Here is a 22239-nt window from a genome sequence, read left to right as displayed (position 1 = left end):
TCAGTTAAGTAGGCTAATTGAGAGGGACTGTGAGGACTTACCTTGGGGTAGCCTACTCTCCTGCTGGGAATCGGAAAATATTGACCATACGAACAAGGAAATGGTTGAGTGAGTTGTTTATCTCTCGGATGAAGCCAGACGACCGAGTGGTTTGGTCGAAAATCGGTGATACTTGAGTCGGCAAGCCGGGTGTCTTCCACGCAAGACCATGTAGCGCAGGTGGGCAGACAGACAGGCGTCGCTTCCTGTTTTTCACAAGGTGCACCGCCACCACCGACACGCTCGGCTCGGCTGTCCCTCCGTCCGCCTTCTATCCTCCTCCTTGTATGCTCACAGCAGTGCTCAACCGGCTCGTTTCCCTCATCTAGGCTCCAGCCTACATCGCCGGCACAAAACTTCTGGGCCGTGATTTCACCCGGAAATAAAAGTTCTGACGATGTAATGAGCAGAAAGGGAAGCAAGTGGAATTTGCAAGTAGGAACATTGCGATGTTTCCGAAGGCGCGCCTATTGGCCCCGCTGCATTCTTCGGGAATGGCTCATTATAACTACAGAGCTTGGTGTCTACCGGTGCCTAGTTGCTCGTATTAATGCCTATAGCCTATAAGGAGGCACGTTTTTGTACAGTTTAAAACTTTGCGTCAAAAATAAATGATATAGGCTACATTGTGGGCAGAATGCAACTGTAGCATATACAAAGTTTCAAATTAAAAAGGATCATGGCAGCAATCAAAGCAAGTATTAATTATTAGCATCTTATGATTCGACTTGCTCCTCTGAAAGGGCCGCCTTATTAGCTCAGACCACCACACACGTCATAGAGGTGGTTAATCTTCCAACTAATTGAAGAGCTTTATCTCCCTCTGGTGGCGGTCTGGAGGTAGGGAACTCGAGGAAACTTCATTAAAAAAAAGCATAGGATATGCCTAATATGACGAATGGGTAATATACAAACGCCCAAGTAAACAATAATAGAACATACAGAAAACAATTAAATGACATAAATGTATGAGGAACATAAAAAGAAATAACAAAAAACTTCCAGCAGGATCAGATGTGTTGATGATGTCCTATATTTCACATCACAAGAGCAGGCCAAAGTCGCATAGTATGAAAGGGATATTTTACACAGATTTAAATCCGATTTTTCTTTAATGGGTCAATGATTAAATATAATCTAACAAAATTCATTGATATAATAAAGGTGCTGTTCAGTCCCCTCTCTTTTCCTCCATCCAGTGTGTGTCCAAGGAGATATCTAGCCTCATGACAACATCCTGAGCTCCTGAAGCTAGGAGGTATCAAACTATCTTTCTGAAGCATGGGCCATGGATTGTAGACTGTGTGTGGCTATGTTCACAATGAAATTGAACATGGAGGAAAAATATCTAAGTAATGGACTGGAGGTTTGGACTGTAACTAGTGATGTTAGAGTTGTGGTTTGGTAAATACAAGTCTCTGAGACAGGTGTGATGGTAAAAGTGGACCTTTAATGGACAGACAGGAGATTCTGAAGTGGTAATGCACTGTACTACCCACTTCTTACCACAAGAGGGCAGCAGATACATAGCCTGAACACCGCAGTGCAGTTTCATCAACTTCTCAAAGCCACGTGGGCTAATTGTGTGGTCATTCGTCAAAAAAGACTTGTTAAAATTGTCTGAAGTTTCCACTAAAGAAATGAAAAATTTTAATAGGATATATAATAGGAGACATCACTACCAACCGTCCACACGTCCTGATTCATGTGACTGAATTTGTTGACAGTAAACAATTGACCAAATGCATTATACTGTACCATGTGCTGGTTCCTGGACCCAGATTAGCCTGACCCTAGTCTACGCCTGAAATTGAACTTCAATTTCTAGGATGTGTCATAGGCCCTCATACGCAGATAAGAGTGTGGGTTACCCCCCCCCCCCCCCCCCCCACACACACACACACCCCTGCCCCCTCCCCCCCAAACAAAAGACAGGCTCAAAGGGAGCAGCGAAGCAGCGCAGTGCTGTTTCCAGCATGCTTCCATTACAAAGTCATTCTCCGTTCATTCGATTAAATGTACCCTAACTCAATCCAAACCTGCACTCTGCATAATCTCATCACTGGAGATAAGCGTGTAATAAAAAGCACATTGGACTTGAAAGCGGACCTCATGCGAATGCGTATAATTATGGGTATCAAAATAGAATAATTTGTTTAATTGTGAGCCCTTTCCAAGAGGTATGTAATTGCTTGAAAGTAATACGTTCTGGAGGCTGAGATTGGATTGTGCCTTGTTTGAGATGTGGTGATGTAACGAGGCTAGGGTATACTTGGGGGAGCAGGGTCAGTGCCAGGACTATCTTCCTGTTATGTGGACACGTATCGGCCAATAGAGAGAAAGATTGGGTGGAGAGACGTCCCTACTTCATTTGAAGGCACAACCAATGACACTTTATGCATTGGCATAATACCATTTTAACATGTTAAAACTTTGCAATAACCATGTATCATAAAATGCTTTACCACTTCTGTTAGCAATTAGGTTACATGATGTAAATCGAGTTATGCTGTCTTTAAACTCATGCTGTCATTGAGGAATACCCGTCCATCCAGACCTGGGTTGAGCATGACTCAGTGATGTGGCTTATGGAAGACTGCAAACAAGTCTTCATCGTCAAACACCAAAAATAAAATAAATGTGACAATGAGGAAAAAACTGGCAAAAATGTTGAACCCAAATTGGATTTGACAAGTTGTGTAGAAGTGTAATAATTAATAACCGTAGGCCCTGGGCTTATCAAGCGTTTAGACTTAATAAAGGCGTACTGATATTTCACAGTTGAGTATCTTCTGGTTATAGTGCGTTTTATCGTGCCACTTTGTACATGAATTATGGCAATAGTGCGTTTTATCGTGCCACTTTGTACATGAATTATGGCAACATGTGTGAACACGAGAGGAGGCTGGCGCGCTCCTAATAGCCGTGCCAGCCCGCCGGAAGCGTTCCCGGGACACTAGGGGAAAAGGTTTAAAAATAGACTCCATCAATGGGCACGATGGGAAAAGACTTCGCATTTAAAATCCGACAAAGCAATTTAGAGCTCATAATCAAGAAAAGGGAAATGGTTTATCGCATTTCCCTTTACAGGACGAGACGAGACAGTCCGTTTGTCCAGAAGTAGGCCCTTAAACACTTGTCCATGTCTGGTTGACTGAAGGGAAAGTATTATTCAGGAGATCTTCACAGAGAAACAAGGTTTTAATCAATGAGATATAAAACGCACGGTCCATGAATTTGTTTAAAACGAAAAGAATAAGAAAACGCTTAGGCTAATTGAAGATGCTGATAGTTATTTTGTCCTATATTATTAAAATCACACAAGTCACAGCATGCAGTGATTCGAGTGAAATTTCATTTCAAAATAGGCCTGTTTTGCACAGCGTAATGCAAAAGGGTGCCCTCATCATGATATAGGCCTATATAATGCTTGCTCTGCAAACAGAAAATAATAAGAATCACACATTAGGCTTCCTGTTACATGGTTACCTGTAAAATGTGATGCATGACTTTAAAAAATAAAATAAATAAATAAAAAGTGAAGGAAGGTCACGCAGGAACATAGACAACTAAGTTCAGTAGACGTAGGCCTATTTGAAATGTGTTGAAGAACAATTTCACCATAAAAGTAGAACAAACTCAAAACAAATAAGTCAGATGAACGTATGTTTCTATTTTAACATGCCATCTTATTTTACAGTGCAACATCCATTATGACCTAACATTTCCAGAGTGGCTGTGGAGATCCACATGGCGCGCCACTGTCATCTGTGCCTTGGCAATGGCGCGAGGTGACTTTGGTGGCTCAGTTGTGGTGGAAGCAGAGAGCGGTATGCGCGTGATGTGACTCCGGGGCGACAGTCAGTCGAACTCCGTGAATGGATGACTGAATCTGCATAGCCTATTTATAGCCATGTATTTATAGATTTTTTTAAATCGTATTTTGCCCAAGGATCCTCTCGACAAACGTGTGTGTGGTTTTCTATTCATAAACAAATTATTGAGTATCAGAATGTAAAATATTTTGGCATTTTTAATAGAGAAAGGTTTCATATTATCTAGGCTATTGTTTCCCGTGATTGTGACTGAGATAAAATCCTCTGCAATTGAAACATCACGTAGATCATTGTGACAATTTGATGACACTGGAGATTCACCACCAACGGATGCTCCTCAAAAAGAAACCACCTTGTAAAGCAATAGCACGTGCTCAGACCATAAAGTTAAAAATAAAATAAAAAAAATAAACACGCTGCTTTTAACAATTGTCGGATTTTCTGAGAATCAAATCTTTACATATTTTCCTGTTTCGAGCTGGTGTATACCAAACAGTGGTGACCCCACTCTCATTTTCAATGGGGTTGGGGTGATGTGCGACGCGTCCAAATGGAAACCGTTTCGCTTCAATCTCAAACATTCTAAAGAATTCCGGGAATTCAATTGTGTAAGCATTGGGAAACCAGTAACCAGGGAGTGACTCGAACGGTCACCTCGCCGGTTCCTATAGCGTTGGCAGCTGGTGCTCGCCACCACCTCCCCAGCCTCTGACAGACGCACACGCGTTCCCGGAGCGAGTCTAGGTACGCTTAGAAGATCATGGGAGGAGGGGATTCACGGAGAGGGGAGGGTCAAATGCGTTCTGTGAGAATTATTTGACCTTATCCGTCTTGTTGATTATAATCTGTCATCTCCGAGAGCTCAAGAAAGAGTACAATCATGGTTATTCACCGCGCGCTCAACGGAAAGTCACGCAAAAACAAAACCGCCCAGTGTGCGAAACCTTTTCACCTCATCGTGGTATAATAAAGAAATAATTTAAACATCCCTTCCAGGCCCCAACACACCTACAGGTTGGGATGCAAGGCATGTGTGCCCCCCTGCCTTCGTCCCCACGCACACACTGCATGCATTGTGCGTCACGATGTTTAACGAAAATGAATTACACCCTTTATATGTGTCATATTCCGTATTTACTGATATACAATATTAAATAGAACATGTGTACCTTGATTTTTGTGGCTCGTTAATATTCGTAGACTAGGTTGTATTTTAAAGCATCAGCCAATTCGTTTTGCGCACTGTTAAGCAAAGGCACCTTTACGCAGAGACGTGGCTGGTATTTAGGGAGCCTAAATTCAACACATAGTGTGGGGAAAGGCAGTATTGGGGACGGGGAATATAATCACCCCAGTAAATAACAAAATGTCATTGTTTATAGCCTAAATTGCACATTTCAAAAATTGACCACACGTGCGTCATCGCGCACAGTGTCTGTGCGATCCAAGTAGAACTGCATGATCTCCTTTCATTGTAAAGTCAAGATTGTACTGTTAATAGCAATGATCTTGTAGGTGAATATGGTCATCGTGGAGAGAGAGATAATTGACCATTTTATCGAAGCAAAATGAAAGAAAAATATATAAAAATGTGACAGTGACATCTGGCTTGGGAAAGACCATGTTATTCGTCGTCTAACTATAGGCAGTATCCTTCAAATCTATGCAGGCGTGCAAAAGGTTAATTCATTTCACATACCAAATGCATGAATTAATTGATTTCTGTTTCTAAACAGTTGATGCAACGCATTGAAAGACGCGTGTTGACTTTTACCACGGATCGGATGCTTAAACCATTAAACATCACCTGTGCCAAATAGATTCACCGCGCTCTATTGCTGAGAAATGAATAAAAAGTCGCCAAGACAAATGTTGTTGGCTTATGTAAAGCTTTGGAGTGTTGTAAATGTTTGTGAACGTGGGTTCCACATATCAATTAAAGAGGATGCATGAGGCCTATTTGCCATATGCACAAGATAGGCTTACCATACAATGGAATCTAAATCTCAAATGAATACCCTAGAGAAATACAACAACCCCACGAATTAGGGCATATAGGCTACAGGCCTGAACATCTATGTGCGGAAGGGTTTTTGAATTGGATTCAAAACGGTGTAGATGCAGAGCAGAAAGGCTAACACTGTATATTAATCCAGTAACAGCCGGCCTTCCATGTTCCATATGACATTCTAGACTATTTTTGACTATTTCGCGGAGCGAGGAATTCTTGGTTCGGGCTCGTCTTATCTCCCGCAGCCCCGGGGACATCCTGCATGCAGGTCCATTGTTCCCGGCTGCTCAAATGAACTGTCAACCTTTCTGCTCAAATGCACACCTGCCGCACCCCCGGTCCTAACAAAGACATGCGCCATGGAGATTTATGTACCGAGTGTGTGTGTGTGTGTGTGTGTGTGTGTGTGTGTGTGTGTGTGTGTATGTGTGTGTGAGAGAGAGAGAGAGAGAGAGAGAGAGAGAGAGAGAAACAGTGCATGTTTGAACAGTTGAATATTTTGGTCCGTACAACAGAGTGAACACATTTCACTTTACGCACGTACATACTGAGGGTGGGGCAAAAACCGCTGCAAAATCTACTCAATAAAACCTACCCATTACCCTTTAATGCTTTTAATTTGTCCTGCCTTTTGTTTTAAATGTCTTTAATGTCTTGCTTTTTGTTTTAATGCTTTTAATGTCTCATGTAAAGCACCTTGAATTGCCCTGTGGCTGAAATGTGCTATATAAATAAACTTGCCTTGCCTTGCCTTACCCTGTTTTGTTCGCCAAATTTGCTAAAACCCTTCAGAACCAGCCTTGGCTTGCGCCTGTGCCTATAACTCGAGGCATATTTGAACATTACAATAATATTCAACAACAATAAGAACAATAATTGTAAACTAATGATACACACGATAACGATAATGATAGCGACTCTGGTAATGATGATGATACTACCACTACTACTACTACTACTACTACTACTACTACTACTACCTACTACTACTACTAGCCTACTACTACTACTACTACTACTACCTACTACTACTACTATTACTACTACTATTACTGCTGCTGCTGCTGCTGCTGCTACTACTATTACTACTACCACTACTACTACTACTACTAGTAGGCCTACTACTACTACTACTACTACTACTAATAATAATAATAATAATAATAACAATAATACAACGAAGAATGCATTGTTAATATCAATATAATATTTTAAAAACCACAATATTGATTTAATTATAGCCTATTACATAGGCTACTATAGCCTGTATGTGCGTAAATCAATCAACTCATCTGTCGTCAGTTAAATTGAATCTCTAAACATGGTTAGGCTACAACGTCGCTGAAACATGCTTTAGGATTTCTTGTGAAACATTTCTATTTATTATTTTTAGAAGCATGTTTATCATACATAAGCCTTTCAAACGTGCCCTTATATCGTCATTGTTTACAAAACATTAATGTGCGGAAGCAGAAAATATACACTGCTATGTTTCAACCTTGAATTGACGCTCCCTCTGCGCGCACGGAGGATGGAGATGTCAGTCCACGCGCCTCGCGGCGGTCAGGGGTGTTGCGCGCGCTGGTCTATCCTGCTCGCTCAGGAGAAGAAGGCGCGTGAATGGGCAGAAGCAACAGTTGGCTTCGATGAATTGAGCACAAAATGTTCTCCCGTTTTAGAACAACGAAGTTATTTCTCTCTCTATGCCGTGGGAATTGTATTCCATAAACAAATTGAAATTAAATTAGTTAGCATTGTGAAACGTTTCAAATGAAAGCCTTTTTCCTTTCGGAGCTTACGACAATGGAAAATAAATAGAGATGCTATGATTCTTACATTTAAGTAATCTGCTTGAATAGAAAAGATGCCAAGATTATTTACCTATTTTCCACACTGATTATGCTAGTGAGATGATAGCCTATTCTGTCGTCGTGCAGGCAAACATGACAGTGTAGCCTATTAGGCCTTCTCTTTGCTTGATAGACTACGTTTTTATAGCCCCATTATGAACTTAATTTATGAGATATAGTCGGCGTGTCATTCTGACTCTGACTAAGCCTAATAGATCGAGCAAGGTGTGTTCACATGCTTGCAGTCTCTAGTTAAATAACACAACGAATTTGCTTCATTAGCATATAACACTTCGTTTTATTATTCTAAAACTAGGCCTATAGAATTAATTCCCTATATTTACTTTTAATTCGAGTTACCTTAGCTTGCTATCAAGGCAATGTAATAGCCTAGGCTACTGCAAGTAAGAACGGGTCTAATTCAGTACACAGTATGCCTAGGCTACACAGTAGGAGTGCGGCAACATCACGCACCACTTCCCAATTGCCGTTTGTCAACAGTCTTCTCACGTAACGACGTGTCAATAGGCTAAGTCAGTCGTTTCTTGCCCCTCGTATTCATCCTCCCGAAGCATTCGCCTACTGCCAGGGAACTAGAACTGAAAAGGACATGAAAAGCTACGCCGCACTGTATCCTCACCGGCAAATAAGAAGAGAAGAGAACCCGAATTGAATCCTGAATTATTCCGTGACGCAAGTCCGGTTTTCTCTTTATTTTGAAATTATTTCAACACAAGAAGCCTCCCTATGCGGTAGCCCTAAGCCAAATCACGTGTAAACATGTACAATATAATGTAGGCTAGTTATTTATTTTGACGTCTAACCATACGCCGATTGATCCTAGGCCATTATTGTAAATAAGAGTTTCTCTTAATTAACTTGCCTAGTAAAATAAAGGTTGATGATTGATGATGATGATGATGATGATGATGATCCACGTAGGCTAAGCCTAATGAATTTAATGAAGCGGTTAGTAGCCTACGCACGCTCATTATGGGACGATATGGAGAGGAGGGTAAGTGAAGATGATACGGCATTGTTTGACAGTTGCTATGGAGCGACGGGTGGATCAAGGTGAGTGGTGTTCTGGAAGATGCTCTGAGGCCAAGCAGGGACTAGAGTGACGGCATACACCAAAGCTCACCTGATCCCTCAGGTGAAAGTAGACGTCCCAGGCCATGCATGACCTCAAATAGATGAAGAGTCCCAACGAAAAGTCTAACCGTCTAAATGATCAGCTAGTAAATTAGCAAACCAAGTAGCCTGCTATGCAGTCCTGTAATGCCAATAATATATCGATCTGATTCATTCGTATAAAAATATGCTTAAAAACGTTTTCAGCGCCTCGTTCACAGACTGTGAGTCTGAAGTGTTGTGAAAGTGATAATAGTAGGAAGAGGGTTGAGAATTGTCGGTGTATTGAAAGCATTTCACTCGTCACCAAGTCTGTTTTCAAGAGTGCCCCCCCACCCCCACCCCAGGGACGGCACAATTCTCTCTGGGCCTCACGGGGAACTGCACGTATAGCCTACAGTCAACTCCACGTTTTCAGACACAATTAAAGGGAAGTCGTTTTTTTTTTATATATAGGCCTAGGCTATGCGTGGCTGTGTTACAATCATTCTCCCGTGAGCTGGCCTATAGTAGCATATCAGCATTGCCAGTTCGTGCAGCCTGCGTCACTTTATGTGTTCTTGTTTGGATTGAACGTTAAAATGACAAGATGACAGAAAACGGGAAAGGTTAGTGTAAAGCTGCTGCGCTGCTTACAGGCCTATGCTCTTTTGAAAAATTGCGTTGATTTGCATGGTATCCACAAATAGCGTAGGCTATATTCTGCGAAACCATTGTTTACTGGGCCTAATGTAATTTCACCCAAAGCCATCACCGTTTGATATTTTTTGCCGAGGAATAGTTATCAATAGGCCTACAAATGCAGTGTCCTTAGCAGGATGAGAGCATGTCTGTTCTGTTATATTATTAAGCAAAAGCAGGCCTAGGCTACATTAATTTGTATTGTATAGGCTATTCATTAGAAGCACGAATTCAAAACCTATACCCAGAATGCGGTCACACAAATAATACAAAAAATGTAATAGTCTACTGAAAGCATGACTACTATCGATTTAGAAACCCTACATATGGAGATAATGATTAAAGGGAGAGACTGTCATGGCGATCCTTGACTTTGAGCAGCATCTGTTTCTCCTAAGCACTCGCCCTCTGAGCAACGACTGCCAAGAACCCCTCGAAGAAGTTCACTGTCTATTCAAAACATTCACGATTTCTCTGCCTACCCTAATGCTCACCGGAGGATAAGCCGCAGTCTTTTCATCATGTAACATGTTTGAACCGACATTCATATTGACATATCAGTTGGCTAATGGTGCATGAGGTCTGAGTTATGTGCATATTAAATAAAAAGGATATGAATACCATGTAGCCTATGAGTAAAAGCCATTAAAATACTTTCCAAAAGATGAAAAAAAGTCAATGTTGCGCCAACGACCGTCAGTGTAGGCCATCAACCATCTAAACTCCAAAAACTGTAAGCCTAGGCGTATGTCCACTGAAAACAATGCAAACTAAAAGGTGAATGTACCATGTCCACATGCTGTGACCGTTATTGAGAAACCAAAAACTAAATAAAGCCTTAGGGCTATCTCGCAGAAGAATTTGAGAGGTTTTACACGTTATAATTTTTAGAGACTATAGAATCGAAAATAGCCTACACAGTCAAGTTCCAATAGCATACTGTAACAATCGAATTGTTTAAAAGTGCCTATAGCTCAATTACGATGACAGAAATAACAAGTAGCCTATATAGACTATTATTTTCATAATAATTATATTTTCGTTGACAGTTGAAATAGCCTTAGTGGTTGCTTCGCTAGGCCTTGGTAACTAATTCCCACAAATAAAGATAACATCACGACCAGTGTATAACTTTGAAAGAAATACAAGTTTATTAAGAAATTCACAAAACTATAAAAAGAGGGAAAAGTGCTAATTTAACATGGTCCCAACACGCATGAGACAAAAATAATTACGTTGATAAAAAAAACAAGAAAGGTTAAAAAATACGACACTGGCTGGATGTTATTGCAATCTAAACCATCTCAATCGGGGGTCACGAAGCCTAAAAAGTCAATGACCCTTGTAATAAAATATTTTTGGTATAATCTGACAATGGGCCTACTATTTCCACACCTGCAACTCGCGTAAATGTCACGATAAGAAAACCAGGCAAATAATCAACACCTGAAGTCCACTCAGTGCATCATACGTTCAAATTCAATTAGGCTATCACTTGACCAGGTAATGTTTTGAAAACCAGGCCGAGGCATTTGGAGTATGTTGTTTTCATGTTTCATTTGGCAACAGCGTACACTTGAGATCTCTCATTACTCACACTGATAACGCTACTGTTATTGTTTTTCTGATTATACCCCTGCGAACAGGGAACTAGTCGAAATGTTTTCTTCGTTCCTTTTTTTCTTTACAAATGCTGAATACCAAAAAAAACGTCTTCGTCCAGGGCAAACACGGGTGCGTATGGGCCCCCGAAAAGTTCTCTGATACCTCGTGCGTCCCCGTTGGCTCCTTTACCTCCATTTTCCAGTTTTTTTTCCATTATTTTATTCTTTCAATATCCACTCTTACAGTCCTCCATATGGCTTCTCAAGACAATGTTTGGAACAAAATAGCCCGTCAGATTATTGTCAACAGTCAACAAACACTTTGGTTCTTGTTTGAAAATATAGGACTTCTCTCACTCTCCTAATGAGTCCATTTTACAAGTGACCCTCTAGTAAACTCTAAATATCAATCCTCGTGTGTAACGCGGAGTGTTTGCTCTCGTGGTCCCAGTACGAACAGTGCATCATGGAGAGTTCGGCGGGCTGGCGGGAGCAGGCGAACTGGAGGCCCGCTCCGTTGCTGGAGGGGACCTGGGGAGGCGCCGCGTTGGCCGGGCTCAGCTGCTGTGGATGGTGGGCGTGCGGGTGGTGGTGGTGGCTCATGCCGTTATAAGAGTTCACCATACTGGGAAGCGCCATGCTCTGAACCCTGGAGTACGGGTTATATGAGGAGGGAGCGGACAGTCCTTTCACATTGACGGGACTCACGTTGCCACTGGCCATCTGGCAGGATGTGTAGGACATCGGGGTGGGCGGCTGGCCCAGCGACCACGAGTTGTTCATGAAGCTGGACTGCAGGTACTTGGGAGGGGACAGGTAACCGTACCCGTCTCCGCCGAAGAGGGATTTCCCCGGCTGGAAGTGGGTTGGTGGAGGTCTGAAGGGACGCTTCATCCGGCGCCGTCTCCTGTAGTTTCCCTTCTCGAACATGTCCTCGCACGCCGGATCGAGGGTCCAGTAATTCCCCTTCCTCTCGCCGCCTCCTTCGCGGGGAACCTTGATAAAGCACTCGTTGAGGCTAAGGTTGTGTCGGATACTGTTCTGCCAGCCTTTTTTATTTTTCTCGTAGAAAGGGAACTTGCTGATGATGTACTGGTAAATACCGGACAGAGTGAGGCGCTTCTCCGAGCTCTCCCGTATGGCCATTGCGATGAGAGCGACATAAGAGTAGGGGGGTTTCTGGGATGGGTCCGTTTTCTCCGGACTCTTGTCCTGGACCGGCTCGTCTTTGGGTCGCTCTTTCTCCTTGGCCGTGTTGGTGTCGTGTACCATCAAGGCCATTGCGTCATCCTCCGGGTTTTGGTAAGTGGTCATCATTGCGCACACCAAAACAATAACAAATCCCGCACGAATATTGAAAAACAAAAAACGATTAAGTGCACTTGTGGCTTAGCATCAACAGGTAATCGATAATACCTGCCGTAGCACCTCGAGATGCAGCCCAAGTTGGACTCAAAAACGAGCTTCCAACCGCTTTGCGCACAGAGAATTTTGTTTTGTGCTTCAGTTCAGGACTTGATGTGCTCCGGTTAGTCTCTACTCTCCACAGAACAGATTTCTTCCAAACTGGTTTCTGATGGAGGCGCAAACCAGGTTGTGGTTTGCTGCTTCACTAAGTCCAACCCTTTTCTCTTTCTAATTTTTTCTTCCAAAGGCAGACGCTAGTGTGCCAAGGCTCGTCCTTGCGTCGTGCAACGTACTGCTCTGTGATTTGAGCGCGTTTGACGAGTTCCGCCTCCGTTGTTAACAGTTGAGATTAACCTCTCTGTAACCTACATTTCAACAAATAGGCATTTTTAATTAAATCACACCGGCGTACAAAATTACATGTTGCACTGGGGTTTAATATGATACGACTCATTGAATGTGCATTGATTAATATTGAGAGGTTTAGACTAAAGCAATCACAAGACAACTTTAAAGTAGCCCTGTAGCCTAATTATTTTCATAAATTTGAGCATTTCATGCACTTGTCAATACAATTAACGTTCAGCAGATGAATATGCCCAATCTGTTATATAATAAGCCAAGCCTATTCATTTCCATAAGGGTCGTTGTTTTAAGAATATTAATATTTTGCTGGTAGCCTATAGGCCACATCTTTATTGTCTATTTTTAAACTGCTTTAGCTGGAAGAGTAATATGACAACTTTTGCCTCAGTATCCGTGCATGCTAATTTGGGCTAGACTACATGCCAGAGACTCATTAGTTACTGCCCGCATGTCCACAGGCTCAGAAAGCCTGGATTGATAGTGCCGCTTAATTAGCTCACATTGCGAGGGAGGTGTATGGACGGGGTGTACATTTCCCTGGCCACCCATGCTGGTCCCTCGGCTTTTTCCGGGAGGATATTTCCGTGCAATGAGAGTCGGCGCAGGTGGAACAGCATTGGCATGTGTGTCATCACCCGCCACCGGCCCACAGTCTGCGGCTGGGCCGCTTGAGACAAACCCTTGCTCGTAGGGGAACAGCTGAACAGCGATGAGAGCCAACCGTCTCTCAACGTGCAATTACTACCGACCCGGAGTGAGCCGTATCAAGTGCTAAAACAGAAACCTTTTTTCAGGTTCATTATGATCTTTTTCACATGTGTTTTGGACTGTACTGTTTACTGATACTGTAAATAAAGGGAACATATATGAACGACATATTAATCTGATTAATAAGGTATCATATAGGATAATTGAATATTATCAATTGGTTACTACAAAATTAGGACAAGCCTAGGCCTACTAATCAAAGTTTTCAATTAGGCCACTTGTTGAATTAGCCTACTAATAATAGCCTAACGTTAGCCTACATGACAAATTGTAACTTTGGCTGACACATGAGAACATGAATAACACACATTAAGCTGCAATTGAGTAACTCATTTGTTACTTAAGCCCTGCGTCCACCTTTGGGACAAATTGTGTAAAATGAAATCAGGAAATTGTGTAATAGTGAGCCAACTAATGTATAATTAATACTAATGCAATGATAATGTAATTATTTGTTACAATGCATCAATAATACTAGTGTAATAAAATCATTACATTATTCCAAATGCTTCTGACATAAAAGAAACTCACACTTGTGCCACAAGAGTAGACACAATAACTAAAAAGAGTACGTAAAGGTAAAAAAAAACTTTAAAAAAAACTACTGGCAGATGCATGATTTCTGTTTGTGGTTTTATTTTGGTTTCACATAAAATTTCATTTAGGAGGTTTTCACATAAAGTTTCAATGGAGGATTCATTCTCCATTTACATGCCACTGCACAAGCAACAGATGCGGTGCAGCGGTTTATGTGCAAGTGAAAATAAAGAAGCCACCACAAAAATCGAGCCTTTTGTTGTGTCCTTCTGACAGTGCGCGTGTGTTTAGTAATACCTCGTGATTTCGGGAGTTGTTTAGTCTTCTTTACTGCTCCAGAAAAAGTCTGTGGTCTCACCGAGCCTTTCCACGAGGTTAGCTAGACATAACTGGTCCTAGACTTTAACACAGAATAAGTGCAGGAATTAAATACTCACAAACATTTCTAATAGCCCAATTATGACTTGACAGTAAGTTAATTTTGTTTTCAGACTATAGCCTTAGGCTACTATACCAATAGGTATTGGCATTTTAGTAGTCTAAGGAAGCTTTGCCTGCCTATATGCGAATACATTATTGGGCCAGCAGTCTAATATATAGGCCTATATATTGATATAAACTTTATTGAAGGAATATCGGATAAAATTACACGGAAACTGCAGATACACCATCGTTTAGATAGGCTAACCTAGGCCCAAAGTCGCAAGATTTTCATTCGCATTCCAAAAGTTGTAAGGGCTAAAGTGCAAGTTCAGGCTGCAAACGAAATGCTGTTTAGTCAAACAAGCAGGCTAGACTGAATTGCTGCTTAATAGTCCTGCACCAAGCACTCATTTTAACCTTACAGAATTAATCAATTGGTCTAAGATAATAGCCAGCATCACCCTAAAACCTATGGCTACTTTAATTACTTGATTCCAATTAATCTCTTAATTGCCTAAATTATTAACGGGGCTTTCGGATCTAAAGTCTTAATTCTCCAGCTTGTTTGGAAACATAGGCCCTACCTTTTGAGATCTCTTTTCCCTTCAGATCTTCTCCAGCGACTGTAGTCTACTTATTCTAAGACATCTCTAGCTCACCTGAGCGAGGCATCTGACCTGTGTTGTCACGCGCGTCACGTCACAAAAAGCTTTAAGTAAACATGTTAAGAATCTGTAAACATCGTGAGCACGAGCTTAATGTGTAACCCGAACTACCTTGGTATTAATAGCCTAGCGCTGGAAAACGAACATTCGTTTGTTGTTTTCTTTTCATCACGTTTTAAAAAGGATAAAAGAGGGACGAAAGAAAGTACTGGTTGACAAAACATGTCGGTGAAGAATTTTCATCAACCAATTAGGCTATATAGTACTGTAGGCTAGGCTACCCAAATATATCTATATAGCCTAGTACTGTAGCCTAGGCTACCAACAGATATCTATATAGTACTGTAGGCTACCCACGGATATCTATATAGTACTGTAGGCTAGGCTACCCAAAGATATCTATATAGTACTGTAGGCTAGGCTAACCAAAGATATCTGTAACAATGAGAACTGATGGAGGCCCTAACTTTGCTAAGAAACACTTGACAAAAGATCAGGACTAAAATAAACATCAAAGATGACACCAAATAAGACGGTAATTGTTATGAAGCTCGTTTTTGTGAAGTGTCTGATGAAAGCCCAAAGATCTTGTCCAACTGCATGACTGTGTAGGCGCATGTGGAGGCGTTCAATAGGCCTATTAAATTCCAATAAACAAATGCATTCATCTTCCACATTATCACACATTCAAAACATTCACCCCGTTAAATTGGTAATGTTTAAATGAACCAATAGCCGACTTCAGAGTTCAAATACGAAGGCAACCGTGCGCAGGAGCCAAGAAGAGAGTAGTATAGCCTACACAGACAAGGAGCCTATGTTTTTTTGTCTTAGAAAAAATACACACCCTCTAAGAATCCCTCTCAAATTCGCGCTTGATCCCTAATAATAATCGGCGAATAAACACTCACTGTAATAAAAAGATACAATGTAAAACAATCCCATGTTCACACATACACTTCAACAGCTGACACCGTCCCGTTGCTGTTTTGCCGACACGTTGATTATAGCAACGATGTGTCAACGTGCAAATGCACTTAGAGTTGACATAGTTTTTTTCTTAAGCAGAAGTCAGTATAATAACATGAACAATGATAATAAACCCATTATTAGCCACAAACACGGTGATGCTACGACGCAATAAACACTTACTAGCAAAATGGGAGTGTGTGTGTGTGTGTGTGTGTGTGTGAGAGAGAGTGTGCGTTCGTGCGTGTGTGGCGCAAAGCCCGCGTGTAGGCTATAGTATAATAAACCGAACACGGAAGAAACATTTTTCTAACCGGCCCTCAGCACTAATGCACTTTGAAAGAGTGAAAATTCCTGTCCTCGCGCACTTCCTGCCCCGGGTCTGAGGCGAGGATGTTTATGATAGGGCGCGCTGGAGGAATGCGGAGGACGAGATCCGCCAGGTCAGACCAGGGACCGGGGTGAAGCCACGAGAGCCCTAGGTACTGGCGGTGACCTGATGTCCATTTTAGAATGAATTTAATGAGTCGTAGAATAGAATAAAGAGAGTCGTAGAATATACTGTAGATGATCAAATTATCACAGGCCTGCTTAGGCCTACTAATAAAATAATTAATACAATGATGATGATGATGATGATGATGATGATAATAATACTAATAGCCTTATTATTATCATTATTCTACTACTACTAGGCTAATAACATATAATAACAATTATTATAATACAATTAGTCATTATACTACGAATATTACTTGTAATATAATATAGCCTAGCCTACATTAAGACCTATTGTTTCACAGTGACAGTCAGATTTGTATTTTGTAGTCTATTTGCATTATATTTCTTCATATTGTATTGATTTTATATCAGATTCTATTTTGTTGTGTTAACAAGCAAGTCATACAGAAAAAGATTCCAGCCATGGTCAACATGAGAAAATGAGCTGCTGTACCTGTGTGACTTTCATAAAAAATACCTTCATGTGACAAATAGAGTGGTCTAGACATGCCTATAGCAGATACCTGGCTCAACAGGTCAGATCTGATAAACTAGATGACTGTACATACATACTGTAGACTCAATAAACTGCAGACTCAAAACATGCTTGATATGAAATGAGTTTAAGGTTAGGTATACTATTTGATCACAGTATTTAGACAGTATTTATTGGTTTTCCGTGGTGATGTTTGAGCACTGCATGATACTCCATTCTGTACACACACACACACACACACACACACACACACACACACACACACACACACACAAATACACACACACACACGCACAGTCAATTAAATTATGCCACAGGTTCCCAAATTGAGGTTAGAATGGGACACAATTCGATGAAAGGTGTAACAGTAAGTGTGTGTGTGTGTGTGTGTGTGTATGAGTGTGTTTAGGAGAGAGAGGAAGTGCGTGCATGCACATCATGATAGTGTGTTTCCGTCTGTCCAAAGCATTTCACCACAACAGAGGGAGAGTAGGACTCACATGAAACATACTCCATCACCTCCTCGAGGGTAGGGGAGGAGGGGGGTCACCCGGTCCGTCCCAGAAACGGTGTATCTGCGCTGGGTAAGTGAACAGGGTAGAGCCCCCCCCCCCCTGGTTCTCCCAGTTTGATCTCATTGGGTTACTCTGGATCATTTGTACCGGGCTGGCCTGCATGGATACATCAACAAAATCCGTCCTCCTCTGAATAGAATCCTTATGGGGGAAAGCACTGGAGAATAGGGGGATGGAGGGATAGAAGGAAGGGAAGGATGAAAAAGAAGGATGTACCCACAGCCCTCATGGAGTGGCTCATACCTCCCCCAAAGAAGAAGAGAGGATTGAGCAAATAAACAGGGACCACCCCCTCATCCCCTCTACCTTCCCACCCGCATGGATTAAGGTACAGAAACACACACACACACACACACACACAGATATACACATACAAATATGAACATAAACACGTACACATGCACACACACACAGAGATCCTCACGTGCACACTCATATACACACACGAACAGACAAACAGACGCACACACACATACACACTCACACACACAATACCCCCATCATCTCAAACATGGAAGTGTTTGCATGTGTATGTGTGTATGTCTGAGTGTGTATGTGAGTGTGTTTGATAAGGCCACTGTGTGTGCAAGTGTGTGTGTGTGTGTGTGTACAGTATGTGTGTGTGTGAGAGAGAGTGTGTTAAAAAGAGGTGGGCCGGTGGGAGTTAGTAGGGGGTCTTCCTCACTTTGTAAAAGCAATTCCTCTCTCCAAGTTACAACACACAGATCATTGTCTAGAAATCATAAAGCAGGACTGCTCACCCTCAGCGCTCCCCTCACCCCCCGTACTGACTCACCTCCCCTCAGTGCGGAAGTTAGCAGCCGTGTATTTTGGTGGCGTTGTGTGTTTACCTTCCTTATCGCCCAGAGGAAGCCTATGGGAAGCTCTAAACCCCCCAGCCCCCTGCTAACACGCTGCCCCCCCGTCTCATTATTATAATCCATCACTCCCTTAACAAGCCTCGGAGCTCGGCTATGTGCCACAATAGTCTAGGTCATAAAACAGCCTATTGGCTTTGCTCCGCATAAGCGTGGCTCACTCCAGGTCCTTTGTGTGTGTGGAACAACAGATGATGTAACTGCTGGAGCAGAGAGGAGAACAGAGAGGAGAGGAGAGTGCAGGAAAGGAGAGGGGAGGACAGGAGAAATACAAAGTGTTACTGCTAACCTCTAGTGAAAGGTGAGGCGCTCTAACCTCCTGCCAACAAGACTCTCTTTGAGGTTTTCTTGAACCATGGCCAGGGTTTAAATGATTCACAGGAGAGAGTGAGAGAGAGAGAGAGAGAGAGAGAGAGAGAGAGAGAGATACTGTAGTTTGTGTGTGAGAGAGAAAAATAGAGAGAGAGAGAGAGAGAGAGAGAGAGAGCAAGATATAGTCAGGAAAGGTGTGTCTGTGTTCATGTGTGTGAGAAAGTGTAGTGTGTGTGTCTGTGTGTGTTTGTTTGTGTGTGTGTGTGCCTGCGTGTGTGTGTGTGTGTGTGTGTGTGACTGAGTGAGTGAGAGGGAGGGACGGATAAAGAAAGATAGGAAAAAATCTAATCCTTAGTGAAAGAGAGAAAAGTACTCCCTCCTTACTGCTCAAACTCGAACAAAAAAACATGTATCTGCCTCAGCCTCACCTTACAAAAACACCCCTATAGCCACAACTACAACCAAACTCACACCTTCGGAAACCACAACAGTCAAAACTTCAACACGTTTCCTCACCTTCATCCATGGGATTCGATTTCAAGCCAAATCAAAACAAGTCACTTCGTTAGAGGTAATTACCCAGGTAGCCTGCTGCTCTGACCAAACAAACATGGCCGCCGTCTGACACCCCAAAGACTGATCAAAGACGCTGTTTGACAGGAAACGAAGGAGAAACTCAAACATGCCATTTTAAGCTCAACCCGCGCACCACTCACTCCTACTCTCATGGTTTAACGTTGGTACAAACTGACCTCCAATCGCAAACTGGCTTGATCTGACATCTCAATGCCGAAATAGGGAGTTTAAGGGATTAAATGTTGAATGACGCCGGGGGAAAGATGATGACAGAATGCTGACCTTCACAGTTGAGATGTGTGTAAAGCGTCAGTGTTAATGGAGCATATCTGTGTAGATATAACCTGGAGAGGTGGAAGTGAGTTCACTGAGCTACCTGCCCCTATGTAGAATCTGGTGTTAGATATTCTCTGGCTTCCCACCCACATTGCTACAGTACATCCATGTGAAGCTTAAAGGGATAGTTCATAATTTTGGACATAGGGCCTCATTTACAACTTACCCTTTATGTTGTTGATTGATTGAGATCATTTTCAGCTGCTTCCATGCTGCCCTTGTTTGGGCATTCATGTCTTGCTAATGCTAGCCCAATGCAATACATCTACTAGCTAGCAGCTAGCATCCACTACCAAACTCACTCAAATACTCTACAATGCACCCAAAAGCAAATTATTACATGTTTGATATTATTGGGGCGGTCCCGATGAGTCTGCAAGCAGATTGGGAGGTTTAAAATTCGATCTGCAAACCCCTCAAATTGCAAGATCATCTGTGCCGAACATTGGTACCGACCAAGACCACAGACCAGATTTCTCTTTAGATTTTCAGGGTAAATCAGACCAAAAATCCTGCAGTGTGAGCCCGGCATATGTCATAAATGAAGCCCTATGTCCAAAACTCCGATCTGTTTCTTTAAGATCACTAGATCACAATCACACTGCTCTTCTTTTCCGTTTACAAGTTACAACAGTCATTTTACAATGTGCTGCACACACACATGCACGCACGCACACACATGCACGCACGCACACACACGTACACTTGCACGCACACACACACATGCTCCAACGTATCACGACTTTTCGTTCCAGCAAAAATGAAATGTAATCTATTGGATCACTCTACACAGAGCGCATTTCATAACGATTTCACTCTGGACTGGACGAAACTTTAGCCCATGTATTTCTATGGAAGGCCGACTGCCCCACCGGGGAACCTCCCGAAAAACCACTGCCCTGCCGGGCCTGGTCCCCAGACGGGTTAGGGTTAGGGTTAGGGTTAGTTTTAGGGTTATGCGAAAATTATAAGAAAATCGTTCAGTGGAGAGCGATTCAATATATTAATATTCGTATCCTCTGGAGCGAAAATTATGGGAGACCTGGCTCACACACACACACACACACACACGTACACTTGCACGCACACACACAAACACACACACACACAAACACACACACACACACACACACACACACACACACACACACACACACACACACACACACACAGACAAACACTTGTGCATGAACAGTTGACAAGTTCCAACAGTAATTTTACAATGTGCTGCACACACACATGCACACACGTACACACACGTACACTTGCACGCACACACACACACATACACACAAACACATACGCTTGCACGCACACACACAGACAAACAATTGTGCATGAACACACACACACACACTCACACACACACACACAACGTGTTGTCAAGGCAACAATACATTTCCCCCCTCTCCAGCATGCTACCTTGCCAGTATACAATAGTCCAGGGTACATGTGGGTGTCTGTGAATAAGGTAAGAGATGTTATCTGGCCACGCTACTGGGAAAGACCAACAGGAAACTACACAGCTACCAGGCCTGGGCTGTGTCTACCAGCTGTCCGTCTGCCTTCTCTCTCTCTCTCTCTCTCTCTCTCTCTCTCTCTCTCTCTCTCTCTCTCTCTCCCTCTCTCTCTCTCCCTCTCTCTCTCTCTCTCTCCCTCTCTCTCTCTGTCTCTCTCCCCCCCTCTCTCTCTCCCTTTTGCTAACCCCCTCTCTTTTTCTTTCTTGCCTTTCACTACTATCTGTCTCTCTTTCTCTCTGTCTGTGACTACCTTTCTCTCTCTCTCTCTCTCTCTCTCTCTCTCTCTCTCTCTGTCTGCCTGTGACTACCTTTCTCTCTCTCTAACGCTTTCTCTTACTCTCTCTGTTCCCTCACTCCCTCTCTCCCTCTAACCCTCTCGTCTCTCCATTCTTCATACACACTAAGCCCTTGCAGAGATAAAGAGTGGGACGCCATGCTACTTTGCTAATGACAATCTCCCTGATTGATGCACAACCACATATTGCAGCATGAGTTCTCGTCTGTGCTAGACCGGGCCTCTTCTAGCTGATCTCCTGAAAGCCCCAGCCATACCCACGTCATCAGAACATACACATGTTAAGTGAGGAACAACACGTGTTTGGGAAGGGGGGGGGGGGGGGAGGCAAATGTGTCAGGTGGATTCAGGCTCAATATTTGCTGCAGTGATGTATCATCTTTAAACACCGTACACCGTAAGAGATGCTGATAACTTAGAAACACACGATCAGTTGACTTTTATTGTTTTTTGAAATTTT

General features: G+C 42.6%; 2 protein-coding genes across 2 annotated transcripts in view; both read right to left on the bottom strand.

Annotated features, from left to right (window-relative positions):
* pik3cb (phosphatidylinositol-4,5-bisphosphate 3-kinase, catalytic subunit beta) overlaps positions 1–165 on the bottom strand; it is a 55960-nt gene extending 55795 nt beyond the window's left edge. Inside the window, exon 1 of the mRNA XM_084446975.1 lies at positions 42–165. The gene's annotated coding sequence lies outside the window, so the exon portion shown is untranslated. The remainder of the gene's footprint in view (positions 1–41) is intronic.
* Positions 166–11554: 11389 nt separating this feature from the next.
* foxl2a (forkhead box L2a) lies at positions 11555–12472 on the bottom strand (the record flags this gene model as incomplete). Its single annotated transcript, XM_084443441.1, has 1 exon — positions 11555–12472. One exon carries the CDS (start codon positions 12470–12472, stop codon positions 11555–11557), a length of 918 nt encoding a protein of 305 aa, XP_084299567.1.
* Positions 12473–22239: the final 9767 nt, after the last annotated feature.

This window comes from Borostomias antarcticus, assembly GCF_949987555.1.
Source record: "Borostomias antarcticus genome assembly, chromosome: 1".
In the NCBI taxonomy this organism is placed as follows: Eukaryota; Metazoa; Chordata; class Actinopteri; order Stomiiformes; family Stomiidae; genus Borostomias; species Borostomias antarcticus.
This window is presented reverse-complemented; position numbering and strand designations above follow the sequence as displayed.